General features: G+C 41.3%; 2 protein-coding genes across 8 annotated transcripts in view; both read left to right on the top strand.

Moving 5' to 3' along the window:
• Positions 1-2,974: 2,974 nt before the first annotated feature.
• LOC117271979 (ETS-related transcription factor Elf-1-like) lies at positions 2,975-22,481 on the top strand. Of its 3 annotated transcripts, none has more exons than XM_033650595.2 (8): positions 2,975-3,254; positions 7,592-8,025; positions 8,124-8,247; positions 16,288-16,392; positions 16,574-16,729; positions 16,849-16,923; positions 18,647-18,842; positions 18,957-22,481. In XM_033650595.2, exons 2-8 carry the CDS (start codon positions 7,966-7,968, stop codon positions 19,567-19,569), a joined length of 1,329 nt encoding a protein of 442 aa, XP_033506486.1. In that variant the 5' UTR covers positions 2,975-3,254; positions 7,592-7,965; the 3' UTR covers positions 19,570-22,481. The 3 variants fall into 3 exon arrangements, with proteins under 3 accessions (XP_033506486.1, XP_033506484.1, XP_033506488.1); XM_033650593.2 differs by lacking the exon at positions 2,975-3,254 and adding an exon at positions 6,701-6,898; XM_033650597.2 differs by lacking the exons at positions 2,975-3,254; positions 7,592-8,025; positions 8,124-8,247 and adding an exon at positions 9,199-9,366.
• Positions 22,482-24,984: 2,503 nt separating this feature from the next.
• The window catches only part of sugt1 (SGT1 homolog, MIS12 kinetochore complex assembly cochaperone), a 33,509-nt gene continuing 32,538 nt past the window's right edge, over positions 24,985-25,955 (top strand). For 4 of the 5 annotated variants that reach the window (XM_078173137.1, XM_033651497.2, XM_033651498.2 and 1 more), the window contains exons 1-2: positions 24,985-25,132; positions 25,231-25,279. In XM_078173137.1, the coding sequence (XP_078029263.1) occupies positions 25,119-25,132; positions 25,231-25,279 (63 nt within the window). In that variant the 5' untranslated portion in view covers positions 24,985-25,118. The remainder of the gene's footprint in view (positions 25,133-25,230; positions 25,280-25,955) is intronic. The other variant, XM_033651499.2, reaches the window with a different exon arrangement.

The raw sequence follows: 25,955 nt of genomic DNA, 5'->3' as shown, positions 1-25,955 counted from the left end.
AATATGGAAAAAAAGCACACAGAACTGTACCGTACCATACTGCTCAGTGGAAACAGGGCTTAAAGGACCTTAGGCCTCCACTGGTTCCAGCCATGTTAACTTATCATGTCAGAAAAGGGGCCACATAACATAACTCTCCAAAGATACACTAAATTTTGGCAAGGGAAAAAGAAACATTGCTTTTTTTTTTTAAAATGATATCTGCATACTGTGGTCCCTAAACAGTCTTGCAATTACATAAATTAGGTATAACTGGAAAACAGAGTTGACAGCCATGTTGTCTTTACACTATTTCAGTTCTGCACATAATTTGTCCAATATTTTCTTCTGTGTTGGAACATATATGCAGAGTTTGTAAAGTTTTGCGACGTCTTCTGTAATGTGAGTAATGTTCTGAGTTCTGTTTTCTTATTTATTTGTATTTATTTTAACAATATTGGTAACATTGGTAATGAAAATATTCTTCTTTTAGGTTTATTGAAGAAGATTGTACACATATGACTCTGTGTGTGTTTGTGTGTTTGCTCTATAGCAGGGGTGTCCAAACTTTTTTTGAATGGTGGGTAGCTGCTTCCTCGCATCAAATATATTATTAAAAGGAAGAATCACAAACAAACAAACAAACGCAGCTGTTTCATCTTCCAGTAAAAATGTATTCAACGTTCCTCCTCTCCTAAAATCAGCGGTCTTCTCTGTTGACGTTACGCTTCTTTGCCGTGGCCTTGGCTGCTACTTCGCAGGAAATATCTGCTGTTAAGTCACCATTTTGTTTGCTTGTTTACTGTCTGTGTATGGAAACACATTGGCTCAAGCTGTTTTATTCCTTCTTGATGTGTGTCTACAAACAATGTGATAGTCCTGCCATTTTGAGGTGAAGCAACAAAATGTGCCACATATAGTATATTTTTAAAATTGGTACGTGGGTCAGATTTTAGACATGACTGCTCTATAGTGTAATATATACTGTTATTGTATAGTTCTGGTTTTCACAGGTCACCAGACTATCACAGGGCTGACACAGACAACCATTCACACTCACATTCACACCTACGGGCAATTTAGAGTGACCAGTTAACCTGCATGTCTTTGGACTGTGGGAGGAAGCCGGAGTACCTGGAGAAAACCCACACATTGACACAGGGAGAACATGCAAACTCCGCACAGAAGGGCTCCCTCATCCCAAGGTTCAAACCAGGGATTCTCTTGTTGTGAGGTGCTGTGATATTGATAATGAAAAACATTTTTTGGCTTAGTTTATTTCAGAGGATTGCACTCCCAGCTTTGGAAAAAAAACACAAATACTTGGGAGCCCCCAATTTTTCATGCTCAGGGCCAGTGGCATAAGGTAGTTACCACGTGTCCCTGTGAATGCTTTTCCCGCTGCATGCTCCCTAATACTTTGTCCTCCTTTTCGTTTCTCTCTTGTCCTTTCTTACTGCCGCTTTCCTGTTACCTGTCAGCTTGTCAGTCTTGACAGATTGTGTGCGTAAACTAGCTACAGTATCGTATCGTCCTGTAACGTGATCATTTCGAGACTTGACATGAGGCAACATCCACATACATGTTACCCAACAATCATCATTGCATAGCTGTATATATATAGTTTTTCTTGTTCATGTAGAGTAAGCATATAGTTTTTTATAGATTGCTACTATAGAAAAGAGAAATCATGATGGAGATGGGTTTGCATATTTGAGGGCATGTAGCCTATAATAAATGGCACCATTTTAATTCAGTGTGAGTTCTACTTTGAACACAAGTGTATCTCCAAGGTGGCAGTCTGAATCATTTGCAAGGGCCCCACCCCCACCCCAGGGGCCCCAGTGCACCTTGTCTATATCTATGCCCCTGCTTGGGGCACCCAAATGGCCAGCAGCAGCGCTGCCTACATGAAACTGCTCCTAACAGGGTCTGTGGTTTATCTTGAGTAATCGGGTCATGATTCCTGGAAAGACACATCGCTGTATTTTTATTTTTGGGGCTTTGAGCACCACAAGCTGAGTGCCATCTAGTTCCATTATATTGGAGAGAAGTCAGACATCTCTACGGCTGATATCTCCAACACTCTGCAACTCACACCAAAACAATCTAGACTGATAAACAGCACTACAGGTAAGAGGAACTATATGCATTTTTGATTTGAGGTGTCCCTTTAACCCATCAGTAGATCACTTCACACTCTTCAGTGTGGCTGAATATAAAGGTCGAACCACAGCAAACAACATATTTAATGTGTTTTGTCAAAGAACTTGTATCACTACATGTTCCGTTTCCATCCCTGCCTCTGTGAACATGACAGTTATTCACAGCAAGCTTGTTCCTCTTATATAAAGCTCACAAACAGAGTGGTTATGCAATGCAGCAGTGACAGTATACAGAGACAGCATGGCTGGCTGCAGAGGGCCCCGTTCTCATGAGAGAGCTGATGATTTCCAAGAAACAGAGGAGACAGCGATCACATAGCCTTTACCAGACCCCCGAGTATTGCTGAGCCACACTGTGACTGTGGGATGGATTTTCACGTAAGAGTTTCCATTTGTCATTTGTTTAAAAAAAGAGACAGGACATGAGAAGACTGATCAAACTTGTTTTGAGGTGCTGGTGCAGAGTTTTGCCACTAGGGAGCATCAGGGACTGGAGAAAGACTGATGCCTTGTTTTTACTTTGTGCATCTATCTTCCTGTGTGTCAGCCTGTTTGTCCATATAAGCCTATGTCTACATTTTTCACATATGTTAATATTAACGTCATACATTGAAAGTCCATTGTTGTTTACTTGAAGCTGACCTGCTGATTTAATCTGATATTTAGTGAGATCATCATCCAGTCTGTCCACCCTCATCTAACCCACTGGGCTGTTTGCAGACCGGTTGCTTGGCTCTCTGCTGCTTTACATTGCAAATACTCCCGTGTTTACATTTGCTCCACACTGACAATGGTCACTATGGGTTACCTTGACTCACAACACAGGTAACCAATCAGGACTCACAGGGGGGGCAGTTCTCTGGAAAAAAAAAGAGGAAGCAATAACTGGCAAGGGCTGAAGGGAAGAAGAAAAAAAATCAACAGTGATCTAAAGCCCGTGCGGCACTTTCCTTGGTGACTGGGGATTCACGAGGGGAAACTGATCCCAGGTCTGTGAGCAGATGAAGGTTCTGTGTTTGCCAAAAGGGATGAGAACAATTTCCGTTCCTCTTCTGGATCCTCCAGGCAGCTGCTGCTCTGCCACATACAGACACAAGCTGTAAACACAAGGTAAGCCCACTGCTTATTATTCCACAGGACAGGCCCACTGCTCTGTCTCATGACAAGTACTCCATACAGCAGAAGAAAGTGTCAGAAGCTCTCCGGGTGACTGTATGTTGCTTGACATGTGCTGAAGAGAAAGTGAAAGTGTTTTTCAGGGAGTGTGTGTGCGACAGTTTTACGCAGTTTAAACACACTGCCAGAAATGTTATGTAAAAAAAAAATATATGATTTACTATTAATGGCAGCTAAAGTACAAATACATGTGCACAGCAGGGGGGCTGTAAAAACAGAGGTGTGTGTTGTGACCACCTCCACCATTCCCCGATTCCCAATCTGCTCCTCTCCACACACACACACACACACACACACACCACATTTCACTGTGTTCATTTAATAAGGCCCGGTTACCGCAAGCAACAAGAGGAGCTTATCAGCTGCTCCCTCACTTGCCATACTGTTATCAGCCTGGCCTAGTTCACACACACATACACACTCTCTGCCCCTTTCTGTCAAACACAGCCGCACTCTTTCTATCTCGGTCGCTCTCTCCCTCACACACACACACACACACACACACACACACAAACTGGGGAATGAATGTTATGGGGGCTTATCAGTGTCCTCAGGGGCCTGGCAACCACTTCACAGACTCAGATCCCAGCGCAGAGGCCACAGAGACAAACCTATGTGACCAGAGTACTAATGAACAAAGGCTCTGTGCTGTTACTCTATAGAAGCAGCAGGCTGCAGGGCACACTAACAATGAACATACAGTATGTACACATGGCACAATGGCAGGCAGCGGCAGCTACCACTCAAAGAAAGAAAAAAAAAAGCACCAAATGCAGCAGTCTTTGTCATCTGTGCTACATTTATTGATTCCAAAAAAAAAAAAGAAGCATGGCATGATTCCCATTCTGTAGATCCAGAACTGGGTTTTCAGGTTAAGTGGAGAGTAGCTGTTATGTTTCAACCTGTCTACAACTTCACATGAAAAGACAGTCAGAATAAACATATGGGGAAGGAAATCAGAATACGGTTGCAACGGTGTGAAATTTTCACTGTACGATAACTGTCTCAGAACATATCACGCTATTACAGAATTTATATTTCAGTCAGGACCAATGTAGTCAAAGAAAACTTTATTCCAATTTGCAGTTTTATATTTGGTGGAATGGCTCTGTTTCGGGACCTCTGCCTTTCCTACGCCTACGCAGTAAGCCTAAAGCAGGATTTACATCAGCTCTATGCAGACCCTACACCATAGCCTACGCACATGGCCTACACTGTTGTGAGCATTTACTTGTGCGGTGGTGTGTCTTTGTCACTCTGCAGTTACACCTCCAAAACAGTAGTCAGCGGCGGAGGTTTCTGTGAAGTGCAACCCCAAAGTGCTTTACAAATTAAGCATGGCTTATTAGAGACTATCAAACACACGTACACGAATCAGCTTCACTATAACTCACAGCATTCACAGACAAAGCACTTGTCTTTATCTGGACACATTTTCCCCACAAATACAACATGCTAATGTTTTTAGCACAAGCCTATGGCATTTTACATTGTTTAAATTAGCCTAGCAGCTAGCTGAGATTTCCTCTACTCATATGAAACCAAGGACAACAACAACAATTAACAAAGGTAACGGCACTAAATTTGGCTCCATTACAGCTCACAAGATTCACTGACAAAACAACTGTCTTACGCTGAACATGTTTTCCAAACAAATAAAACATGCTACCATTATTAGCACAAGCCTATGGCATTTTACATTGCATAAATTAGCCTAGCAACGAGCAGAGATTTCCCGAAGCTGGTTAAATCCCGAGGTATGACTCGCCAAAGGAGTTGACGCAGAGCCTACACCGTAGGTACGGCATCAATTCGATGCAGAAGTATAAATTCTGCGTAAGGCAGAGAGAGCACACCTCCCTGCCCCCCACCATGTACCTACATGGAGGGCAGGGAAAGCAGCAGCAAAGACCCCCGAGAACAGACCTTGATAAGTCAATAACATAATTATCATGACAAGCCTAGTTACAATGTCGGAACGGGTGTGCCACCTTACTAACAACCCATAACGCGAGGTCAACCAAATAATTGGTGTGGCCAATTAATCTGCACCGACAGGACATTTTACAAACTATCGTTATTGGCAGAACTTGGCTCTGATAGTGGGCGATGGCTTTGCAGCCTCCACTAGTCCCGTGGGGATGTACTGAGTGGAGCGAAAGAGACGAAGGTTGTGTTAAATGATCAGTGGGTACAGCTGCAGAGAGGAAGCAGCTCCCCTCTGCTGTGTGACTGCGTCTCACTGTCTTGTTTTTCACTTCAAGAAGTATTTGTATGAATTTTTGGGCTGGACCACAATAGCCGATCAAAGCTGCCGCTTCCTGTTTCAAATTAAAAGACTTCTCGTGTTTAACACACAGTCCAGCCATAAAGGCCAGTGGGTTTTGGCCTAGACATGTTATTTTCTCATGAAATAGTAAAACTGCCCATCACATTTAGGGGCGGATTATCAGACAATGGGGCCCTGGAGACAGCAATGCAAAAGCCCCCACCCACCCCCACAGAGAAGCAAGAGACGCACACTCTTTAGTTATTTGGCCTTTTTTGTGACATTGTTTTGCATTGCTTTCTAGTTGTGCATCTTTTTTGGGTTTTGTGTCTCTTACAGGTAATTTCATGTCTGTTTGTGGATGTTTTGTGTCCTTCTCAGGTAATTTTGTATCTTCTTTGTTTTTTTGTGTCTCTTTGTGGATGGTAGTGTTTCTCTGAGGTAATTCCTTTGTGGTCATTTTGAATCTCTTCCTGATCTGTACGTTTTGACCAACTTGAATGACATTTTGCAGGTGAGACCCAGAGGGGCTCCCTTACACTTTGAGCCTGTGTAATTTCTTCCATGGTCACATTTTCCAAGCGCCCAAGGTGACATCTTCAAATGTATTTGTTCAACCAACAGTCTAGACCTAAAGATATTCAGCATACCATCAATACAGACTAAGAAAACCAGCAGATATTCACGTTTTAAAAAGCTGGGACCAGAGAATTCTTTATATTAATTCTTAAAACTTACTGAAACAATGAATCAATTATGAAAACTGTTACAGATGCTGCTCATTTTTCAGTTTCAGCTCTAATGTCTCCTCTAACTGAGCATTGCACACTGCATACAGAGCATGGTTTTAAAAAGGCAGAACATTTCTCCTCACTAACTTTAAAACACAGCTCAGAGAAAGTAACTATCCGCCATTTTCACTCACGTCCTATGTGAATCATCGAGCACCAAACAACTGTGCACATCAGAGGGAAGTTGAAAATGAGAAGGCCATTGCTGGCAGATGATGTTGGCAGCAGTTTGGCGCAGGAACTCAGGAAGCGGTGCCTCCTAACTGAGCTGTGCTTCCTGTGTGATAACTGACCCAAACATGTTGTGCCTCTATTACACACACACATACACACAAACATATAAAGACAAAGAAGCGCGCTCAGGAACTGTGAGACTACCAAACTGAGGATTAATGGGATTAAAATGTAGGAGCTCAGTGATTATATTTATTTCCTTGGAGGCGATTTGTTCACAGTGGGAGATCTATTGTGCACAAAACCTTAATGCTGGTGTGATCTTTGACAGAGGAGGGCTGAAGGTAAGTGCAGGTGTGCCAACAGTGTTTACAACTTTAATCTGACGATTGTGAGGGGGAGGCCGGTGTAAAGCAGCAACAAAAGAGACTGAATTCACAAAATGCTTGACTTTAACCTCAGGATTACTTAAACAGAGGAGCAGGGATGATCAGGGGAATGGGGCCGAGCGATTAAAGGAACTAACATGGCCAGAGGACAAGAGAGAGGAGGCAAAGAAAAACAAGCGATGAGGAGAGAATAAGGGGGAGTCCAGAAGAGGAGTAGGTTTTGTAGTTTTGTTCTGAATGTCCCTTTCACAGTCATGTTGTTAGGAATGTGAGCGTAACGCCCCTGAAACCTTGAACGTTGTGCAAAGACATGATGTTTCGAGTTCAATGCCAGCTGCCTCCCCCCAACTCATACCACACACACGCCCAGGCACACATTGCAGTGCAAACGCTTCCTTCCTGTTGCTGGTTTGGCCTCTTTTAGAAGCAAGATAAGAGCAAAAGAACAAGATATATGAAAGGGGGAAGCAGGCTGTGCAGCTTTCTCTGCCTGTCGAAACAGAGTGACAACATTTTACTTTATTTGGACATTTTTATTTAAAAAGTCCAGCTGGTTACCATCTGATATTTGCAGCAGGTGTGAGACTCACACTTTGTGTTTTGCCTCTAACACATTTGCTCTTGTTTCTCTGTGTTCTTATCTGACAGGTTCAGTCAGACCACAGGACAGTTTAGCAGCCCCCACTTCCTCATCGAGAGTCGAAGCAGAGCAAGTGAACACGGGTTTCCTGTGACGCCTCTGTGTCTCTGGTCAATTAGTTTACTCGCATCACTCTTCCACTGTTGAACTGCGCTGCATGGACAGAGACTGGCCTCGTAGTATCCTGGGGGCAGCTGTCTGGTTGATTCACACTGACAGTCAAGTGCTGTTCATCTGAGGATTGTCTCCAAAAACTGGATCTGTCAGGACAAAAAGAAAAAAAACACATCTGACCTCTTCAGTTATTGATAGTCTTCAGAGGAAAGCTGCAATGCTGTTTTCACACAGTTAAAGGTTGTGTGTGGGTTTGGGATATTCAGCCATGCTGCAACAGTCAGAGCTCATCTTTGACTTTGCCAGTGACCACGTCAGCATGTCACAGGTAAGTGAATGTCAAGCAGTGATGGATTTTGTTGTGTGTGGTGAAACAAATTTCAATCAGAGAAATTCTGACCTGATTTAATCTGATTTTCTTTGCAGTTGGGGGGATACTCAGAGTATCCTGCAGTGATTGTGGAGCAGGTTCCACATCCACACCTGCTCTCCTATGCAGGCCTAGCATGTGAACAGTCACAGACAGAGCATAACCAGCAGCTGCTCAAAGGTCAGTGTGTACAACACAGGCAGAGATACACACACACACACACACACACACACACACACACGCACACACACACACAAACGCTCCAGCCTTTCTTTACCTGCTCCATTCACATGTCATGACTGAAGCCCACCTGTTGTCCAATAGTCCAATCAAATGATAAGTAAACAGTCCAAGCTTTGTTCTGTGAAGGTTTTATTTTATGGAGGATGAAAAATGACAAGTATCACTGAATAAATAAATAAACTGTATGAATAAATAAGTAAATAAATATAGAAAATAATAAATAAACTGATAAATACTGGAACAATTAAATACATGTATAAATAAATACAGTAATAAATAAATAAATAAATAAATGTATGAATATATACAGAAAAGATCAATAAATACAGAAATTAATACATGTGTAAATAAATACTGAAATAAATTAATAAATAACAAATGTTCACATACAGGAAAAAACAATGAATATGGAAATTAATGAATAAATATATAAGTAGTTCCAGGAATAAATACATATGTGGATAAATAAATAAATGTATCAGTGACCATAGGAATAAACAAATAAATGCATAAATAAATAAATGTATAAATATATAGAAATAAATCAATAAATGCATAAATAAGTAAACAAAAAAATTAATAAAAGTTGATATTTAAACACGAAATAAATAAATAAATTCTTAAATTTCTGTATTTATACAACTATATATACCTGTGTGTACTTCTGTGCCTGCGTGTCAACTGGGTAGGTGTATTTATTAATTTATTTCAGCATTTATTTACTCTATTTATTTATTTATTTGCTATTTATTTATTTAACTTTAATGTAGTATTTATTTATTGATACTTGTGTAATTTTTCATCCTCCATATAATTTCAATTTTAGTAAATTCAAAGTCCCACCAGAATCAGAGGCCTAGGCCTGCACATGCGCAGTCGCACCGCTCGCACGAGCACATGGACCACCCTCTGCAAAAATTCAGGAAGTGAAACAAAACATTTCTGGCTTGTGCCTGGGAAAGACCGTTAATGAATCATATTAGGATGTAGACGTGGTCACTCGGGGCTACAGCACATGTGCTATGGCTTGTTCCTCACCAGTGCTGCGAGTTGAAAGTAAGTTACGTTTCTGTTTCCGGGTTGTTTTTCCCACTGTGTCCCGGTTAGAGCGAGCAGTTTGAAGTTGGGCATGGCGAGGCTCGGTTAACTTAGCTAACGTTAACGGTGACTGACAGCGCTCCCGGACAGTCATGGACAATTTACTCCAGACTAACAACAGTTGTGGAGACAGCAGACTACCTGCGGTGTTTCTTTAGACGGGGCTGTTTGTTTGGACAGGTGCTTCGCTGCTTTGCTCGGCGGCACAAAGTGTTTGAGCCCAAAACAAACAGCTGTTAGCTAGCAGATGTTTACTAGCTCACTGCTGCACAGACTGCTCACGTCACACAAATAAATGGGCACAAAACAATAGATTTCCCTCTGATAATATTTGGCCTCGGGGACAAACATGTGGTAAGATGTATGCTGATGGATGTGATCAATTACAGAAGCCCACAGCTGCTTATATTGTTTGTGTGGAGGCAGCTCTACAGCCAGTGAACCATCACTGATATTATCTATCTGACTGTGCACTGCAGGGAAGTGAAAAAATGTAGTTTAATCTTAGCTGTTTGGAAGTGAAGACCAATATTAAAAAAAAATATTACCTATGTGATCATCTGTTTGGATCATTAAAGGGCCAGTTCACCCAAACTACAGACAAGTCTCTCTTAGGGACTGTTCGGTATTTATGAGAGGAGGAGGTGTGGTGCAGAAAGGTGGAGGCATGTCAAATATTTCTTTGAGCACTCCTTGAGTCCTAAGCGATTTTTAGACTTGTGCCGCAGACCCTACGCCGTAGCCTACACATGTGGCCGTTGTGAGCATTTATACTTGTGTGGTGGTGTGTCTGTGTCACTCTGCAGTTACATCTCCAAGTTTAGTTGAAAACACACATTAAATACACATTAAACATGGTTTAATAGAGACAGTTTCAGACACAAGTACACAAATCAGCTTCACTATAACTCACAGCATTCACAGACAAAGCATTTGTCTTTTGCTGGACACATTTTCCCCACAAATTCAACAAGCTAATGTTTTTAGCACAGGCCTATGGCATTTTACATTATATGAATTAGCCTAGCGGCTAGCAGATTTTTCCTTTTCTCATATAAAACCAGGGACAACAGCAACATTTAACAAAGGTAACGGTACATAATTTGCCTCCATTACAACTCACAAGGTTCACTGACAAAACAACTGTGTTATACTAAACACGTTTTACAAATACAACATGTTAACGTTATTAGCACAAGCCTATGGCATTTTACATTGTATAATGTATAAATTAACCTACCGACAACCACAGATTTCCTCTGCTCATATGAAGCCAGGATAAATCACACATAAGACTTGAAATGCTATTTTTGTGGAGGCTTTACTGTCTTCGTAATTTATTGTTTCTTATCTGTTACATTAAAGTAAATAAAAGCTTAGTTTCCACTGAGGGAAATGGTTTCAGCTTACAGAAATAGACAGGAGGTCTGCATCGCCGCTACATGTAGTTACATTTCTGGGGAGGTGCATGTCAGGCTATGGCGTAGGTTACGGCGTAGGCTCTATGTCGATGCAAAACGTAATGTGTGTACATCCAAAGTTTGGAATAGAATTACAAATTGTCAGAACATTCCTTAAACAGTCATTGGCAACATTAATGATCAATCTATTACTTGTGATTTAAAAAAAAAAAAACACACTTTGTTTATGCCAAATGTGATTTTTTTTTTCTTCAACCAAAGCTCACAGCAACATCTTGCATATTCTCTGAGAGCATTACATAACCTGTGAAACATATGATGATGTAGAGGCCCAGACAAATGAAACGTAAAATATAACTGAACAATGCTTTACTTTGCCTGCTTGATTTTACAATGTCAGTGCTGCGTTCTTCTTCTAAACCCCAAGATGCCCGCCGTGTCATCAAATATGTGCACTCTGTGTTTGCCAATATTAGTCAATGAAACATGCTTTCAAAATAGACCACTATACTGTAAAAGGAGACTACAAATTGTATTTATTATTTATTTCTGTATGTATTTCATTGATTAAATTTTACATTACATTCGTATCGTTGATTGATCATTATCATCCCTTGCATGGAGTTCAGAATGATGTCATTGTAGCAGATGGAGTGTAATGGAAACGAGATTAACATCAGAACTAAAACTAATTTAGAAGAGCTGTGTTAAACCTTTCAAAGTGGTAACAGTGAAGGGTCACGGCGGTATGATATTTTCATGGTACGGTAACCATCTCAGAAAATATTGCAGTTTCTTGGTATCACGGTATTACAGAATTATTATTACTTTATCAGTCAGAATGACTCTAAAGGAATGAAAATTGAAGGGTTATTTTTGGTTAAACAAATGTTTTATTACTGTATTACTGTAATTAAAACTTGAAACCAATAATGGAAGTATATGTAAAAAGTCTCTCTTTTAAAAAAAATTTAAATACAGTTCAGATTATCTGTTCAGTTGCATTTCTTTTTTCAATATCACAGATAAGCAAATGTACACAGTACGATAACTGTTCATTTTAATATCACGGTACACCTTGAAACTGGTGTATCGCTGCAACCCTATAACAGTATCTATTTCACTGGAGCTTGGAAAGTCAAGTTTAAACCTAAGAGGAGATACATTTTGAAATACTGAGCTCACAGTCTGTAAACAGGCTCACTAGCGAGTGTGAAAATAAAAGCCAGCCCTGTATTCACTCGTAGTCACCCATTTTGGCGTTCTGTCTCGCTATATTTGCATTTTGTTTTGGCACTGTGTCTCTTGGAAGCCTGCTGGTTGTAGTCTGGCACCTGGTTGCTGCCTTTTTATAAAGCCTCGACCTCACCTGAGCGCTGTGGGGGTACACACTCATAAACATGCAGAACACAGAAAATATAGGCAGAGGCTCTGCAGATAAACACACCGCCACACACTTGTAATGAGTCATAAGTGATGATTAAGAGGGATTACGAGTCTATACATAGGAATATAGGAATATCCTGCAGAGTATATCTTTAAGTTAAAGTAGCCTTTTTTTTTTTTTTTTAAAAAAGGTGTCTTTCTGTGATAACTGTGTATATAAAACCCTCTAGGCTCTAGTTTTACAATAAGTACATATTATAATATTCACATTGCTTTGAGGTGGAAGGCAGAAATTAGGGCACTGTCCTTTCTTTAACTTTTTAATCACTTTTTGCTGTATGAAGTAGTTTTTTTTTTACGACCATCCATTACAGGGGATTATGAAAAAACATGGTTGTGTTTTGTTCCACCTTTTCTTCCACACCCTGTTGAGGCTATGTACCTGTACTAACTGTGTCCCATCCACACGTCACTGTCTTACCAATATGAGTCAGTTGTAGCACCACAGACTCAAATCAATCTACAGTTTTATTCACAAAAACAGATTTTTAAAAAGCACAGTTTATAGGAAATAGTGGCAATGTGAAATGGGACACGCTGATAAGCAATCGAAAGCTTGAAAACAGGGACATGAAGGAGATTGTATTTTACAAATGTGGTTACGAACTGGAGATGCACCGATCCAGCGTTTTCAGTTTCGATACCGGTCCCGATGCTGTGGCTTTGAGTATCAGCCGATACGCGATACCGATCCGATACCATCGTTGACCTACAAAGCTATATACCTTTACATGTAGAACAGACTAGAGGCATCATGCATTGATTACTACACAGTTCTTTTCTAAGATAAAATGAAACAAGATGAAACAGATTAATGCAATGATGAACTATTTATTTTTAACATAAACAATTGTGCAACAGCAGTTGAAATAGTGTGAAATACCTCCACACAGCAGATTATCTCCTTCGCTCCATGACGTATGTAGTTCACGTCGCAATAGATTTAAAGGGAAAGGATCGCCTCAGGTATAGGTTGCATTTTCCGTTACCTGATCCATCTATTTTGATGATATCGGGGCCGATATTCGATCCAGATATCTGATCGGTGCATCCCTATTACAAACACGTTGTCTATTTCCATTTAAGAAAAGAAAATGCATGTAACACACAGTAAAATGTATTACCTAAAAAAAAACCTAAGACTAACCAAAAACCTTGTGACTTAACCACCCTAATGTTAACTACTGGAGACATTTATTCCATCAGTCTAAACACTGGTTTCATATGTAAGATAACATAAATAGAGACACATGGAAGGTGGTAATAACAGTACAGTGTAAAAGGATATGAGTGTAACAAGTTAAGAATTTCCCAGCTGTTTAGGGTGTTCGTGCTCTAACATATTTTTGAAAACAGAAACAGATAATGACATTTTTTACAGTGTTATCAGTCTCTGCAAGCCACACTGCAGCTTGTACTTTTAAGTGTACGTTTTTTACCCTTTTATAAGATGCTTTTTTGTAGTGTCAGTTGTATAAGAGGAAAACTCAGCTGGAATAAGGTCAGAGTTTGCTGTTGAGCATAAATACAATGTTATACATTATACAAGCATTATAAAAGATGTTACATTCAGTGAGCTCCAGAAGACTGTACCTATGAGAAAGAGGGTCAGTAGGAGCATTTACCTTGGACCAGGACTTGTATAAGGTTAAAAGTGCTTTAAGTGGAAGGAAAAGCCTCAGCTTGAAAAATAAGGCAACATATTTGGACAATATCTTTGTCAGTTCATCAGTATGACACTTGAAGCTTAAAGATTCATCAGTATGTATCCCCAGGAATTTGGTTGGAGTCATACTCTCACTAATTTCATAATTTATTCTGATACAAACATGTTCAACATTTTTTGAATTTTTACTGGAACATAAAATAATGAAGCTCATTTTGCTTATTTGGCAGATGAGAGCGTGTGAAGTGGAAAATTTGAAATAGATAAGCGTAGATAGCGTCCAGCCTCTCCAGCGGGTTGTGGTATGAATGCAGAGTTGACCGAACATACCAAGAAAAGAAAGCCTGAGACTAAACATTGACAATTACCAGACCACTGTCAAATCTTAGATGAGATATGTAATCCCTCCAGCGTGTTCTGGGTCTGGGCGTCCTACCAGTCGGATGAGCCAGGGCAGGAGGCACCCAGGAGACATCCTGATCAGATGCCAGAACCACCTCAAACATGTAGGAGCAGTGGCTCTACTCAGATTTCCCTCCACATGAGCCCAGCCACCCTACGGAGGAAACTCACATCTGTCAATCAATCAAATTTAATTTATATAGCACCTTTCATACAAACAGAATGCAACACAAAGTGCTTCACACAATGAAAACAATTAAACAATACCCCCACCCACTGCCCCAACACACACACACACACACACACACACACACACAAAACAAAGACTGTAATCGGAAAGACTAAATTTATAACTCATAAAAAACTGGGAACTGAGGAGAGGGGAAACACCAGAGGCAGGATAAAAACTCAGTATAGAAAACAATTTTAGATCAGTCAATAAATAAGTTAAAATAAATATGTAACAAAATAGAAGAATATGCCAGCTAGAAAAACAGATTACTAAAAATAAATATGCAAAAACAATAATAATAATAAACAAATAAATAATTAAAAAGATAAGGAAATTTAAAAAAAAATAGATAAATAAAATAAAAATTAAAAATAAGAGACAATTTCAATTAAAAGCCAAGCTAAAAAGGTAGGTCTTGAGTTTGCTTTTAAAAACATCAACACTCTGTGGCCCTCAGGTCCTCAGGAAAGCTGTTCGACATACGTGGACCATTGTCATGAAATGATGTCTCACCGTGGGTTTTTGTTCTAACATTGGGGATGATTAAAAGGCCACGACCAGAAGACCTGAGGGTTCTAGAGGGCTCATACAATAAAAGCAAATCTGATAAATACGTAGGACTAAGACCATTATGAGCTTTATAAACCAATACAAGGATCTTAAAATAAGTTGACGCTAGGGCTGTCAAAATTGCTCAAAAATGACGTTCAAATATTCCTTTTAAAAATAAATCATAGGTTCGAACCATTCGAATTTTTTTTTTTCACATTATGTCCATAAGAGGGTAAACTACTAAGGAAACATACTTGTATATGTATTAATACAAGGAAACATAACTACTTGTAGGTATTTTTATTTCAACATAATCGTCTTTGGAAACATTTACATACCTACACATTAAAACACATTGTCTATAACATTACGTTATAAACGACCGCGGACCTCTCACTCGCCCCCCCTCTCACCGTCAGGCCACGCTGTCCACGGAAGTGCTGCGAATAGCTTCGAAGCGCCAAGAAGCAAAGCCAGTTTCCTTTCGGCGCCCATGTTAACCGATTGTGTCCTCCACACCGGCTGCACCAGTGCGTTCAGTGCAGTGGCCCAGGCCAACACCCACTCGCAAAGAGGGCAGCTGCAGTGGTGTGTTTTTTTTTCTCCACAATCGAATATCAATTTTCACATTCGAAGGTCCATTTTTTTTTTCAAATTCGAATTTAAATTCGAATTTAGAATATTCGTTGACAGCCCTAATTGACGCACACCATCAGCCACTTGTATCCACATTCTCGTTCTCTTGGGTCACTACCTACAGCTCGTGACCGTAGGTGAGGGTCTACATGTAGATTGACTGGTGCATCACTGGTGCCTTCTGGCTCAACACCCACATCACTGCTGATGCTGCACCAAACCACCTGTCCATCTCACGCTCCATTTACTTGGACTCCAACAACTTGACCCAAATACTTGAACTCCTTCACTCGGAGCAGTAACTCTGTCCCAGCCTATCTATTTGGGGGGTACATGAACCCGTCTGATTCGGCTGTGGGGGCATGTCAGATACAAAAGTTTATTCCACTGTCCTCTGTCCCTTAAATATCTGCCATTCAGAGGCAGGTGTTGTCACTTTCATTTATGGTGCTCACAGTGAGTGTTTGATTTTCCTCCTCCTCCACCTGCTGAAACTGTCCTGTATGTTGCCTTCTCATCTGCAGTGGAACAATGTGAAAGTGGCGAGGAGGAGACCATGGAGACACTTGTTGCTGCTGACTCGCTCCTCAACATGGACTGTCCTGACACCCTCTCGCTGGAACACTACTGTAAGCACACTCACCTGAGCTAACACCACTCACATGCCCGCGAACAGAGCGAAGATGCCCTGATAAAACCTCCCCGCCGCTTTTTGATGTAGGACACGTCTGACTGCGAGATGTTATTTTTAGACACGGTGGTCACAGCACTGTTCTCTTTCATTAAATCTGTTTACCCCCCCCCCCGCAGCCCAGACCTTCTTGCCATCACTGGGTGATGTCATCACTACTCCTGTTACCCAGGTGACTGTGTCAGCGGAGGGCATCGTGGGAGCTGTCGACCAGCCACAGTGGCACTCGCTGCACACAAAGAAGCCCGCGGCACAGCTGCAGTCCAAAAAGAGAGGTCAGTCACTTTCTGGGTTATCAGCTCGTCTCAAACTGAATTATGGGTAATTGTAAATAATTGAGTGATTATGTTAAATATCTTTTTAAATTACCTGCTTTGAATTTCGAACCACTCAGGGAGAAAACCTCGACACAGACGGGCGGAGTCTCCCACCCCAGATATTATAGTGAAGAAGGACAAATACAACAAAGGTAATTTCACACATTACAAAATTAGTTCAGCCCCTTCCCTTGAGACAGGCAACGTACGTCACTGTAATGACAACTTTATGTGGTGGTCTCATGGCTGAAGAAGTGCAGAAAGTCAGCGATCTCACTAGGTCAGACCTAGTTACGCTCTCAGTACGGCACAAGTCTGAATTTAAAGCCCCCAGAATAAAGGCCGGCTTATTTTTCTGCATTGAATCTGTGTTGTAAGGCCTCCGTAGGTGCGTATCTTACGGCGCAGCCTAACGGGCATGAAATGGAACCACACGTTGCAGCAATGCAGACTGCAACACCTGTTATTGGTCCATTTGGTAGCATTGCATTTTGTCCTGCACATTTATGGCTGCTCCTTCTTCTACGACAAGATGAACCAAATCAAAGAGAGTAGTAAGGGTGTTCATATTAGGTGTGATTGATTTTGTACCGCGCCTGAGTACGATTACTCCCCCTCCATTCACCTACCACTCAGTTCACTTCAGTTCAATACAACTTTATGTACCCTGTAGGAAATTCTTGTGCCGGAGAATGCTTCAAATTACAGTAACAATAGGTGGAGTAACCCCAATTTTAACAATTCCCAACCAGACAACCAGTGGGTTCCCCAAGTCAGGGTCACTCACTGGGCCCAGTTTTATAACAATAGAGTATTAAATATCTGACAGAATATACAAACGTACAAGATAAAGGTGTTTTCTAGGAGCAAAAGTAAAAACCAGTGCCTAATACAGTAACAGTAGGAGTAATATAAGTACAAGAGTTTCTAAAAATGAACTGAAATGGTGAAAGAGAAACAGACTGCGCCTGCTAATCAATGTTACATTAAATCTGATATAACAACGAGAAGTAGTATTGCACACTCAGCTTTCACATTAGTAATGTTACGTACCCGAGTACACTTGCACCTTCATCTATGTGACATTTTTGTTGTGCTACAGTGTAGAAAAGGACGCCGCAGACTAGGGATGCACGATAATGTTGTGTGTGGAGCTCCCCGCCTCCTGCTGAAGCTCTGCATGCAGGTCGAAGGCGACAGAGAAGACAGATCTGTGTGTGTCTGCAGCAGGCTGCATTGCTGTCTGACATAGAGGCATCAGTATTAAATTAAAACTTTGTATTTGTTTAAAAACTCCTTTTAGAGCAGTGGTTCCCAACTGGTTCAGCCACAGGGTCCAGATTTCTCCTTAGTTATTAGTTCAAGGTCTACACAGTTTAATATACTCACCATTGTACTTGTTTGGCCATGTTGTCAAGCTGGTTTGCTGTCTCTGTCAACTAGCTGTCTGTTAGTCACTCTACAGCAGGAAAAGGCACTTCTAAAATAACAACTCTGTGCCGGAAATTTACTGTGCTTAAAAATAAAGTGTGTTTTTTACAAACTTGACATGTTTGTGAGTCATAGCATATTGTTTGTGAGCATACCGTGTTGGTGTAGGGTACCCAGTGTTCACACCAATCAGAGGAACTGGACTTTGGGGTCAAGTGATCCAGGCTCGAGTCCCTGATGTGAAAGCCCCTGAAGTAACTGTAACACAGTAAAGTAGCATCTGCTCGACACTATGTAGAGCCTACGTACAACTTTTAATCAGCCTTGACGTAAAGGCTGCAGCAGCACAGACCAGTATCAATCACAGGGGATCACTTTTTACAGAAGTCATTTTCCACGTTGTTTCATTTCTTTTCCATCACGTTTCCTGTGTTTGTGCTTCAGGAGGAAACACACTGTACCTGTGGCAGTTCCTGATGGAGCTGTTGCAAGACCGACAGGTCTGCCCTCGCTACATTAAATGGACTAATCCCCAAGCAGGAATCTTCAAGTTGGTCAACTCTAAGGCAGTGGCCAGACTGTGGGGCAAACACAAGAACAAGCCAGATATGAATTATGAGACGATGGGGAGAGCACTCAGGTACAAAACAAAGAGTCGGCTAAGGCTAACCGCAAATGCCGTCATAATGTGTTCATGTGTTTGAGAACAATATCTGTGTAGATGTGTGGTTTGTTAACCTCTGTGTCCTTGCAGGTACTACTACCAGAGAGGCATACTGAATAAGGTGGAAGGCCAGCGTCTGGTCTACCAGTTCACCTCTCTGCCCAAAGACATGATCTATATCACAGACGGAGATGGCACCAAAGAGGAGGACGATGATGATCACGACGACAACGATGAGGGCGTGAGTGATGACTCCGATGACAGCACAATACCTTCTAGTGACCAATCAGTGGAGGAGGAAGAGTCACACCCACCACAGAAGAAAATGTCATTCAGCTCTGTCCGAGCTTCAACGACCCAGCGGACCAGGCCGGCGCCCAGGCCCTCATGCCAGCGTGACACCGTCCTGCGACCTGCCAGCACCAGCTTGATCCAGGAGCAGCATTTGCCTATCGTGTCCGCCGAGATGCTGCGGACCCTCCAGAACCTGCAGAAGGTCCAGTCCCTGCAGCCCGCCGGTCACGCCTCTGTCTTCAAAACAGCTCAGCTGCTGGGGAGTCTGTGTGAGCGGCAGGCCGCCGCTCAGGTGGCTGTGGACAGTGAGGGTGCACGGGAGATACCTGATGTAAAGTCACACCCAGGACACAAAACTTCACAAGTGGAGACTCCGCAGCTGGTCCCCCTAACTGGCTCTGACCAATAGAAAAGGACCAGTCAACCCCAAACACACACACACACACACACACACACACACACACACACACACACACACGCACGCACATACACATACACTCCAGCAACTCAGGACCAGTTACAGAGCTGCACATTGCTGTGGCAATCTCTGCGCACCAGGGCCTTCATTTCTCAAGTGTGTCAGAGTGGGAGTATTGATCTGGGATTATTTTTGTATTTTAGATGATATTGTGAATTTGTAACAACAGTAATTCTAGATCACTGCTTCCTCCCTGACACCTGAGCCGGCAGGAAACTGGCAGGAACCAAAAACTCACCGCATTTAGCAGTTTACTTTCCAAGAGACTTTAAAAGCTCCTGTGCTTTGCCTTCTGCCACTCTCCTGTTTACACCTGGTGTTAACGTGCATGTTGGGTGATCAGAGCACAAGTGGACAAGTGCACATGCGTCTAGAGTAACACCTTATGATCAGATCTCTCTTCCTCGCTCTATAAGAAAAGACGTGAATCCTTTCCCTCTACAGTTGCTGAGAGTCCACATAGCTGCACGCACAGTGACAGGGCTAACTGTTAGCATCACACAGCTAACGGTTATTAACAGGTTCATGACAAGGCTGAGTTGTTTGGGTGTCAGTGTGAGTTTGTTGCGACTGTTGAACAGCTGCTGCTATGTGAGCTTGTGCTAACTGGGCAGACATTGAAGTGGCTGTTCAGTGGCAGGAGGAAAGCAGCTCCAGAGACGGTCCTTTAGCACTGCGTTTTTGTTAAAGAGCTCTGATCTGGCCCCTGTTCAAGTGTGACCCGAGCCCAGCTCATGGCAGCAGTTTAAAACCCTGAGTTTCTACTGTAAAAATATATTTTATATATTATAACGTTTTTTTTAAGTTAAAACATTTATTAAAAGCTAAGGGTGACACGTTTCCTTGTACCACTTCTCCAAATTCGCCTCCTGCTGTTATTTCAGTAGTCTGTCTTGTGACAGCTGTGTGACAGGTTGGGCAGGTTTGGTTTGCGCCCCCTGGTATGTCTAGTGTGCAGTGTTTCATGGCAGTGCGGCGAACAGATGATCACGGCTCTACACTGCCAACCAAGTTGCCTTGCAGTGATGGGCCCCACGCCGCAGATCGAGTCAGGCCCAGTCGGGCTCGAACAGAGAATCAGAGCTCGGGTCATTTTGTATTATTCTGTGTCCCCTCTCTAAATTCTGCGGGGTATGTGAACGCAGCACAGACTGAACTCTTCATGAGATCTTTCTTTTGAATTGCAGGGTTGATTATCAGTCAGTCGCTCCAATCGTAGCAGATCAAATCAATGGATGAGAGGAGCAGCTGCTGCAGAGGCGAGTGAAAGCAAACTTTTAGACCCAGCGCTATGCATGGTTAAGTTTCACTTAACTGCGCCTGGCGTTCTGCTGCTCCGTCTGAGTCGCTCTGCAGTCAGAGAGTGTGCTGCAGTGAATAATAGAAGCATGTATATATTCCAGCAGCCCTCCTAATGAGCATTCCAGCTCCAAAAATAGAACATCAGTAGATGGCGGCAGATATTGTTATCGTGGCCACAATTACACAAATGTGTGGGAAACTGCTCAGATAAACAGACGTCAGCTGAGACGGCCGTCCTTCAGTGTGGTCGTTCAGTCTTAAGATGCATTGAGGACGCATTGGATGCATTCACACCTGCACTCAGAGCTGTCCACTTGTGATCCGATCACCCAGGATGCATACTAACACCAGGTGTAAACAGGGCCTCTCTCTGGCCTGTAATCATACAAGACAACCAAGACAGACATGCACTGGAATCCACAGCCTTTCTGCACCTTCTGCCGACACACTTCACCTCCAGCGTCACGGAGCAGATGACCCGATCAGCACACTGTGCCCTCCTTCTCTGCCTTCACTCTCGCTCTTTATTTTTATGTACATGCTGAATCATTCCTTGAAAATGGCTTTGCACTAATGTTTACGCCTGCTGTACGTTTCTTCTCTCAGCGCCTGATGATCTCAGTCCATCGTGTCCCTGCTTCCTGTGTTCCTGGTAATCACGAGGTTATTGAGGGAAAACATTCCATATTATTATTGTTGTTTTTTTAAGATTACTGAATTATGTTTGTATTGTGAAATATTGAAAACAAGGGATCACTGTTATTTCTAGAATAGTAATTGAGCACTGCTGCTGTTTGTAGTTGTATGTATCCGCACGGTGGATTTTCCTTTTGTCGACAATCACCAGTGAAACGGCCTTTTTTATTTAGCTGCCTCGTCTTCACACTGCTACTATTTAGCCTCTCTGCTATGCACTCACTCTGTTTACTTATTACACATATATAAATGCATATATGGACCTCTGAAGCCTTTATATCTTTATGTATTGTGTGTTATATACTGTATGTCTGTGAACATGCTTGACTCTGTGCCTTGTTGCCATTTTCTCCCTCAGGTTTCGCACAAAATTAGTTTTACCGCACAGACTGTGTACTCTATGCAAGGAGTAAAGCGTCTGGCCCTTTTATAATGAAGTAATGTTGAGTTCAGTGTTTTCTCTTCAGTTGATCTTAGTTCAGCCTCACACACGTCGCTCCAAATGAAAACTGAGTTTGTAAGATTTAGGCCGGCTTCTGTGAGGCTAAACTTGGTTTAGGAGATGCTTCTGTGCCTTCGCCCCCAGCAGGGAGCCCTATGCAAAACTGATTTCACTTTATGAATGAGTAAAGCATTTATTTGGAATCCCCTCTCTTTGCTTTATCTGGAGGTCTGTTGATACTGTAAGTTTTACTGATATTGATATGAAAGCTTGTAGCAGAGGGAGAGCTGGAGTTTCTGTTGCCTTATTTTGGTGTGTTTGCTTTCACGCAGTCCGGAGGTGTTGAAAAGATGATGGTCTATTATATGAAATAAACTTAATTTTGTCATTGTCTCTGTGAAAACTGTCGTCACTCATTTACTTTACAGCACACAGTTTACCATCGTCAGTGGGTGAAGTAGCAGGGGTGGAAACACCCTCGTAAATGTGACAAAGTGGGGGGGGGGGGGGTTTGTGAGAGTGTAGTTGCACTTTTTGGAGTATTTTTACGTTATTATCACCAATACTTTTACTTTTCTAAAAAGGAATGCTTCACCCACAGAAGTACCATTTATAAATCAATTAGTCATGCCTTGTTACCTTGAATTTGTGAAGAAAACTTGTTTTTCTCTCATGCCTCCACAGAAAATGCCAATATACTGTTTTATTAATTGACTGAAGACAGCATTTGACAACAGAAAAACTATCAAAACACCCGTTTGCAGACTCGAATTTAAGCAGTATAATCTGTCTCATTTATCCAGGTTTATGCTCAGTACTTCCCAAACAAATGCATTTTCACCAAAACTTTATATGAAACTCATCTATGCTCAGAGTCAGACTCACATGCTAAGTTTTTTTTTGTTTGTTTGTGTTTTTTTTTTAAGTGAAAATGCATGTTTGGGAGGTACTGAACATAACGTAAAATACCAATGTATTTTACAACACCTGATAAATGTAATTAATTTATGTGTCATTTGTATTTGACGTTAATATTAGATCAATATTAAGTTCAAAATTAAGCAGGGTCGAATGTCTAAAATCTGGCTAAGGGACAAAGGTCATATAACAAAAGCCACAAATAAAAGCCCACTTTGTACATAATAAAAATAATGACTATATAATCATTTAATTTTTGTTTAATTTTAACTTTTAGTGCCAAGTAAGTGTGCAAGAAATAAAAAAAAGAAAGAACTATGCTTTTGTTTTTATTATTTCTGACAGGGACGCAAATATCTCGATAGATGAAGAATCACCCATATCCAAAATAATTAATGATTAATAATAATAATTGATGTATGTTCAAGAAATGTGGTATTTAAGGAATGGCAGTCCTCAGGGGTGTTTCTAGGATTTGAGGATATTAGGGGCTAAGTGTGGGCCTCTGAAGGGGAGTCTGAGGGATCCTCCACTGGAATTTTTTATTATTATTTATTTTTTTTATGAATAAGCTCTATTTTATTGCCTTTTAATACACTCTGGCATCTTATTTACACTTAAAAACTTATTTATTTATTTACTTATTTATTTTAAAATATTTTATTTTCCAGACTAAATATGAATTGTCATGTTAAAAATATTAGTAGTTGTTAGTAATTAGAATTAAGTGGAAACAGAATATTTTGCAACTGCCATCATTAAAATTTAAAGAATTTTGCAATGCTTGCACTTGAGTATTACCATTTTATGCTACTTTATACTTTTACTCTACATCTCAGAGGAAAATATTGTACGGTTGACTCTGCTACAGTTACTTTAAAACTTAGATTATTAATACAACACGTAATCAACTAAAAATATTTGTGTAGTTATGGGCTAGTTTAAACTATCCAGCAGTAGCCTATAGAAAGTGTTGTAGACACTGGGAGAGCAACGCTAGGCACTGACTGCTTTGCTTTTCAGCATGAGTCCTTTGGTAAAACCCACATCCACCTCCATCAGACTTGAAAATCAGTCCCTGGAAAAATGATCATTGCAAACTCTGGCTCCAGGCGAGAGATCACAGTCTGATTGCCACAAAGCGTGCAACCATTGGTGCCTAAATGCTAGGTCTACTGGAAAGCTGTGTAGTCTGGAGGTGTTTCTGCAGCCGGGAAAGCAACAGTGCCCGCCCATTCTGCAAAACTAACTCATAAATACTAACTAACTAATAAGGATTATAGCTAAATCAAGGAACACAATCACGACTCTTAGTCCGCTCAATCCACTACTCGCTACAGTCTGCAGAGTCAGAAGATTTTGCTCTTTTATGATGGGGTGGTGACGGGGGCTTCGTTGCTGACAAAGCTGCCTCCGTATACGTCACTTGGCATCAGAACAGCCTATAGCCAGATTTCAACCTGTAGAGGGAAGTCACTATGCATATTTTTAACACAATAAGTAGAATTCAAATTCTTTACACTCAAATGTCAAGGTTTGAAACCTGAATCGTCAAAAACAGTACTAAATACCCAAATACATTGCTTTTCAAAAAAGGTGGTTTGGGTGGTTTATAGTTACTCTTTAAAATGAGCTCCACCTTTACTAGCTGCAACATTAAAATGTTTATTGGTGCACTCTCTGTCTTGTATGACACAGAGGACCCAAAACTTTAGTGCATGCATGAAATATGGCACATGATTAGATCCGGGGATTTTTATCATTATTATTTTTATATACAGCCTATTTAGACCCAAGCCTAGTCATTAATCATCTGGGGCTGAAGCCTTGGACGCCCAGGCCTAGCAACGACATTGGCAATCCTGTTTTACCCACGTGTGTTTTCATGCCCGAGAGCTCAGAGGTGTTGTGTTATAAAGCTGCCGTGTCATGACTCCTCCAAGCCGCCGGATGGCGCTGCGGCGCTGTGAGTGCTGTGTGTAGCCGGATGTTGACAGGCCTGCTGCTAGGCTCGAGCTGTGGCTGCTGCTGCTGCTGCTGCTATCACGTTTCCAGAAGTCTCCACATTTTGCTAGAACTTTCCTGCCACTCCAGAAACAGCATCCACGTCCGCAGCAAAGCCATGGCAGCCGAACGGCAAGTTTACCGCAACATATACACGAGCTTTTATTAAAGTTTCATTCATTTGTGTGTGTGAGCAGCTTCTTAACTGTCGCTCTGTTCCCTCGCTACAGCAGCTTCCTCGATAGCGTCATTGACGAGGATCCACAGACAGCTCTGGAGGTAAACATTAGCGTTAGCTAGCCGTGAACACACACTTATTATCACGTAGCTCTGTCTTATCACAATAGCCTAAACTTATTCTGACTAGCTGCTCGGTGGTGTTAACGTTTCCGATGTTAGCACCGACTTTGACACTGTAACTAGCTAGCCGAGTTAGCTAACGTTTCCTGTTAGCCTTACTCTGCAAGAACAGCGTCAAAACTTATTGTACATTGTATTATTATTAACAGTCTATCAATACAGTTTTTACTTTAGCAGCACATTTATTTTGTTGTTCTTTACCACCATTATACAAGCAACATTTCTAAACAGTGGTGGATGAAGAACCTGGAAGTCACGTGTAAAAGTAAAGATATCTTAAAAGAAAATGACTTTGATAGAAGTAAAAGTCAACTATGTTGAATGACGAATGTTACTTGAGTAAAAGTCGTCGAGTGTCTGATATTTACTGTGCTCAAGTATCAAAAGTAGTGTTTTATTGAATGTAATTAAGTATTGAAAGTACAAGTAAATGCTCTTATTGGAACAGCAAGTGATCAAAATTTTATTTCATCCTTACATGTACACTAACTAAAATGGAGCCTACCTTACACTTGAAGAAAAAGTAGATCTTCTTCACAACTTAGAGGCTTTAAAGAATGAAATCCAGTTTTGTCCAGATAGATAGATAGATAGA

Source organism: Epinephelus lanceolatus, chromosome 12, assembly GCF_041903045.1.
Source record: "Epinephelus lanceolatus isolate andai-2023 chromosome 12, ASM4190304v1, whole genome shotgun sequence".
NCBI classification, from domain to species: Eukaryota; Metazoa; Chordata; class Actinopteri; order Perciformes; family Serranidae; genus Epinephelus; species Epinephelus lanceolatus.
The sequence above is the reverse complement of the archived record's forward strand: the minus strand, read 5'-3'. Positions and strand labels throughout refer to the sequence as shown.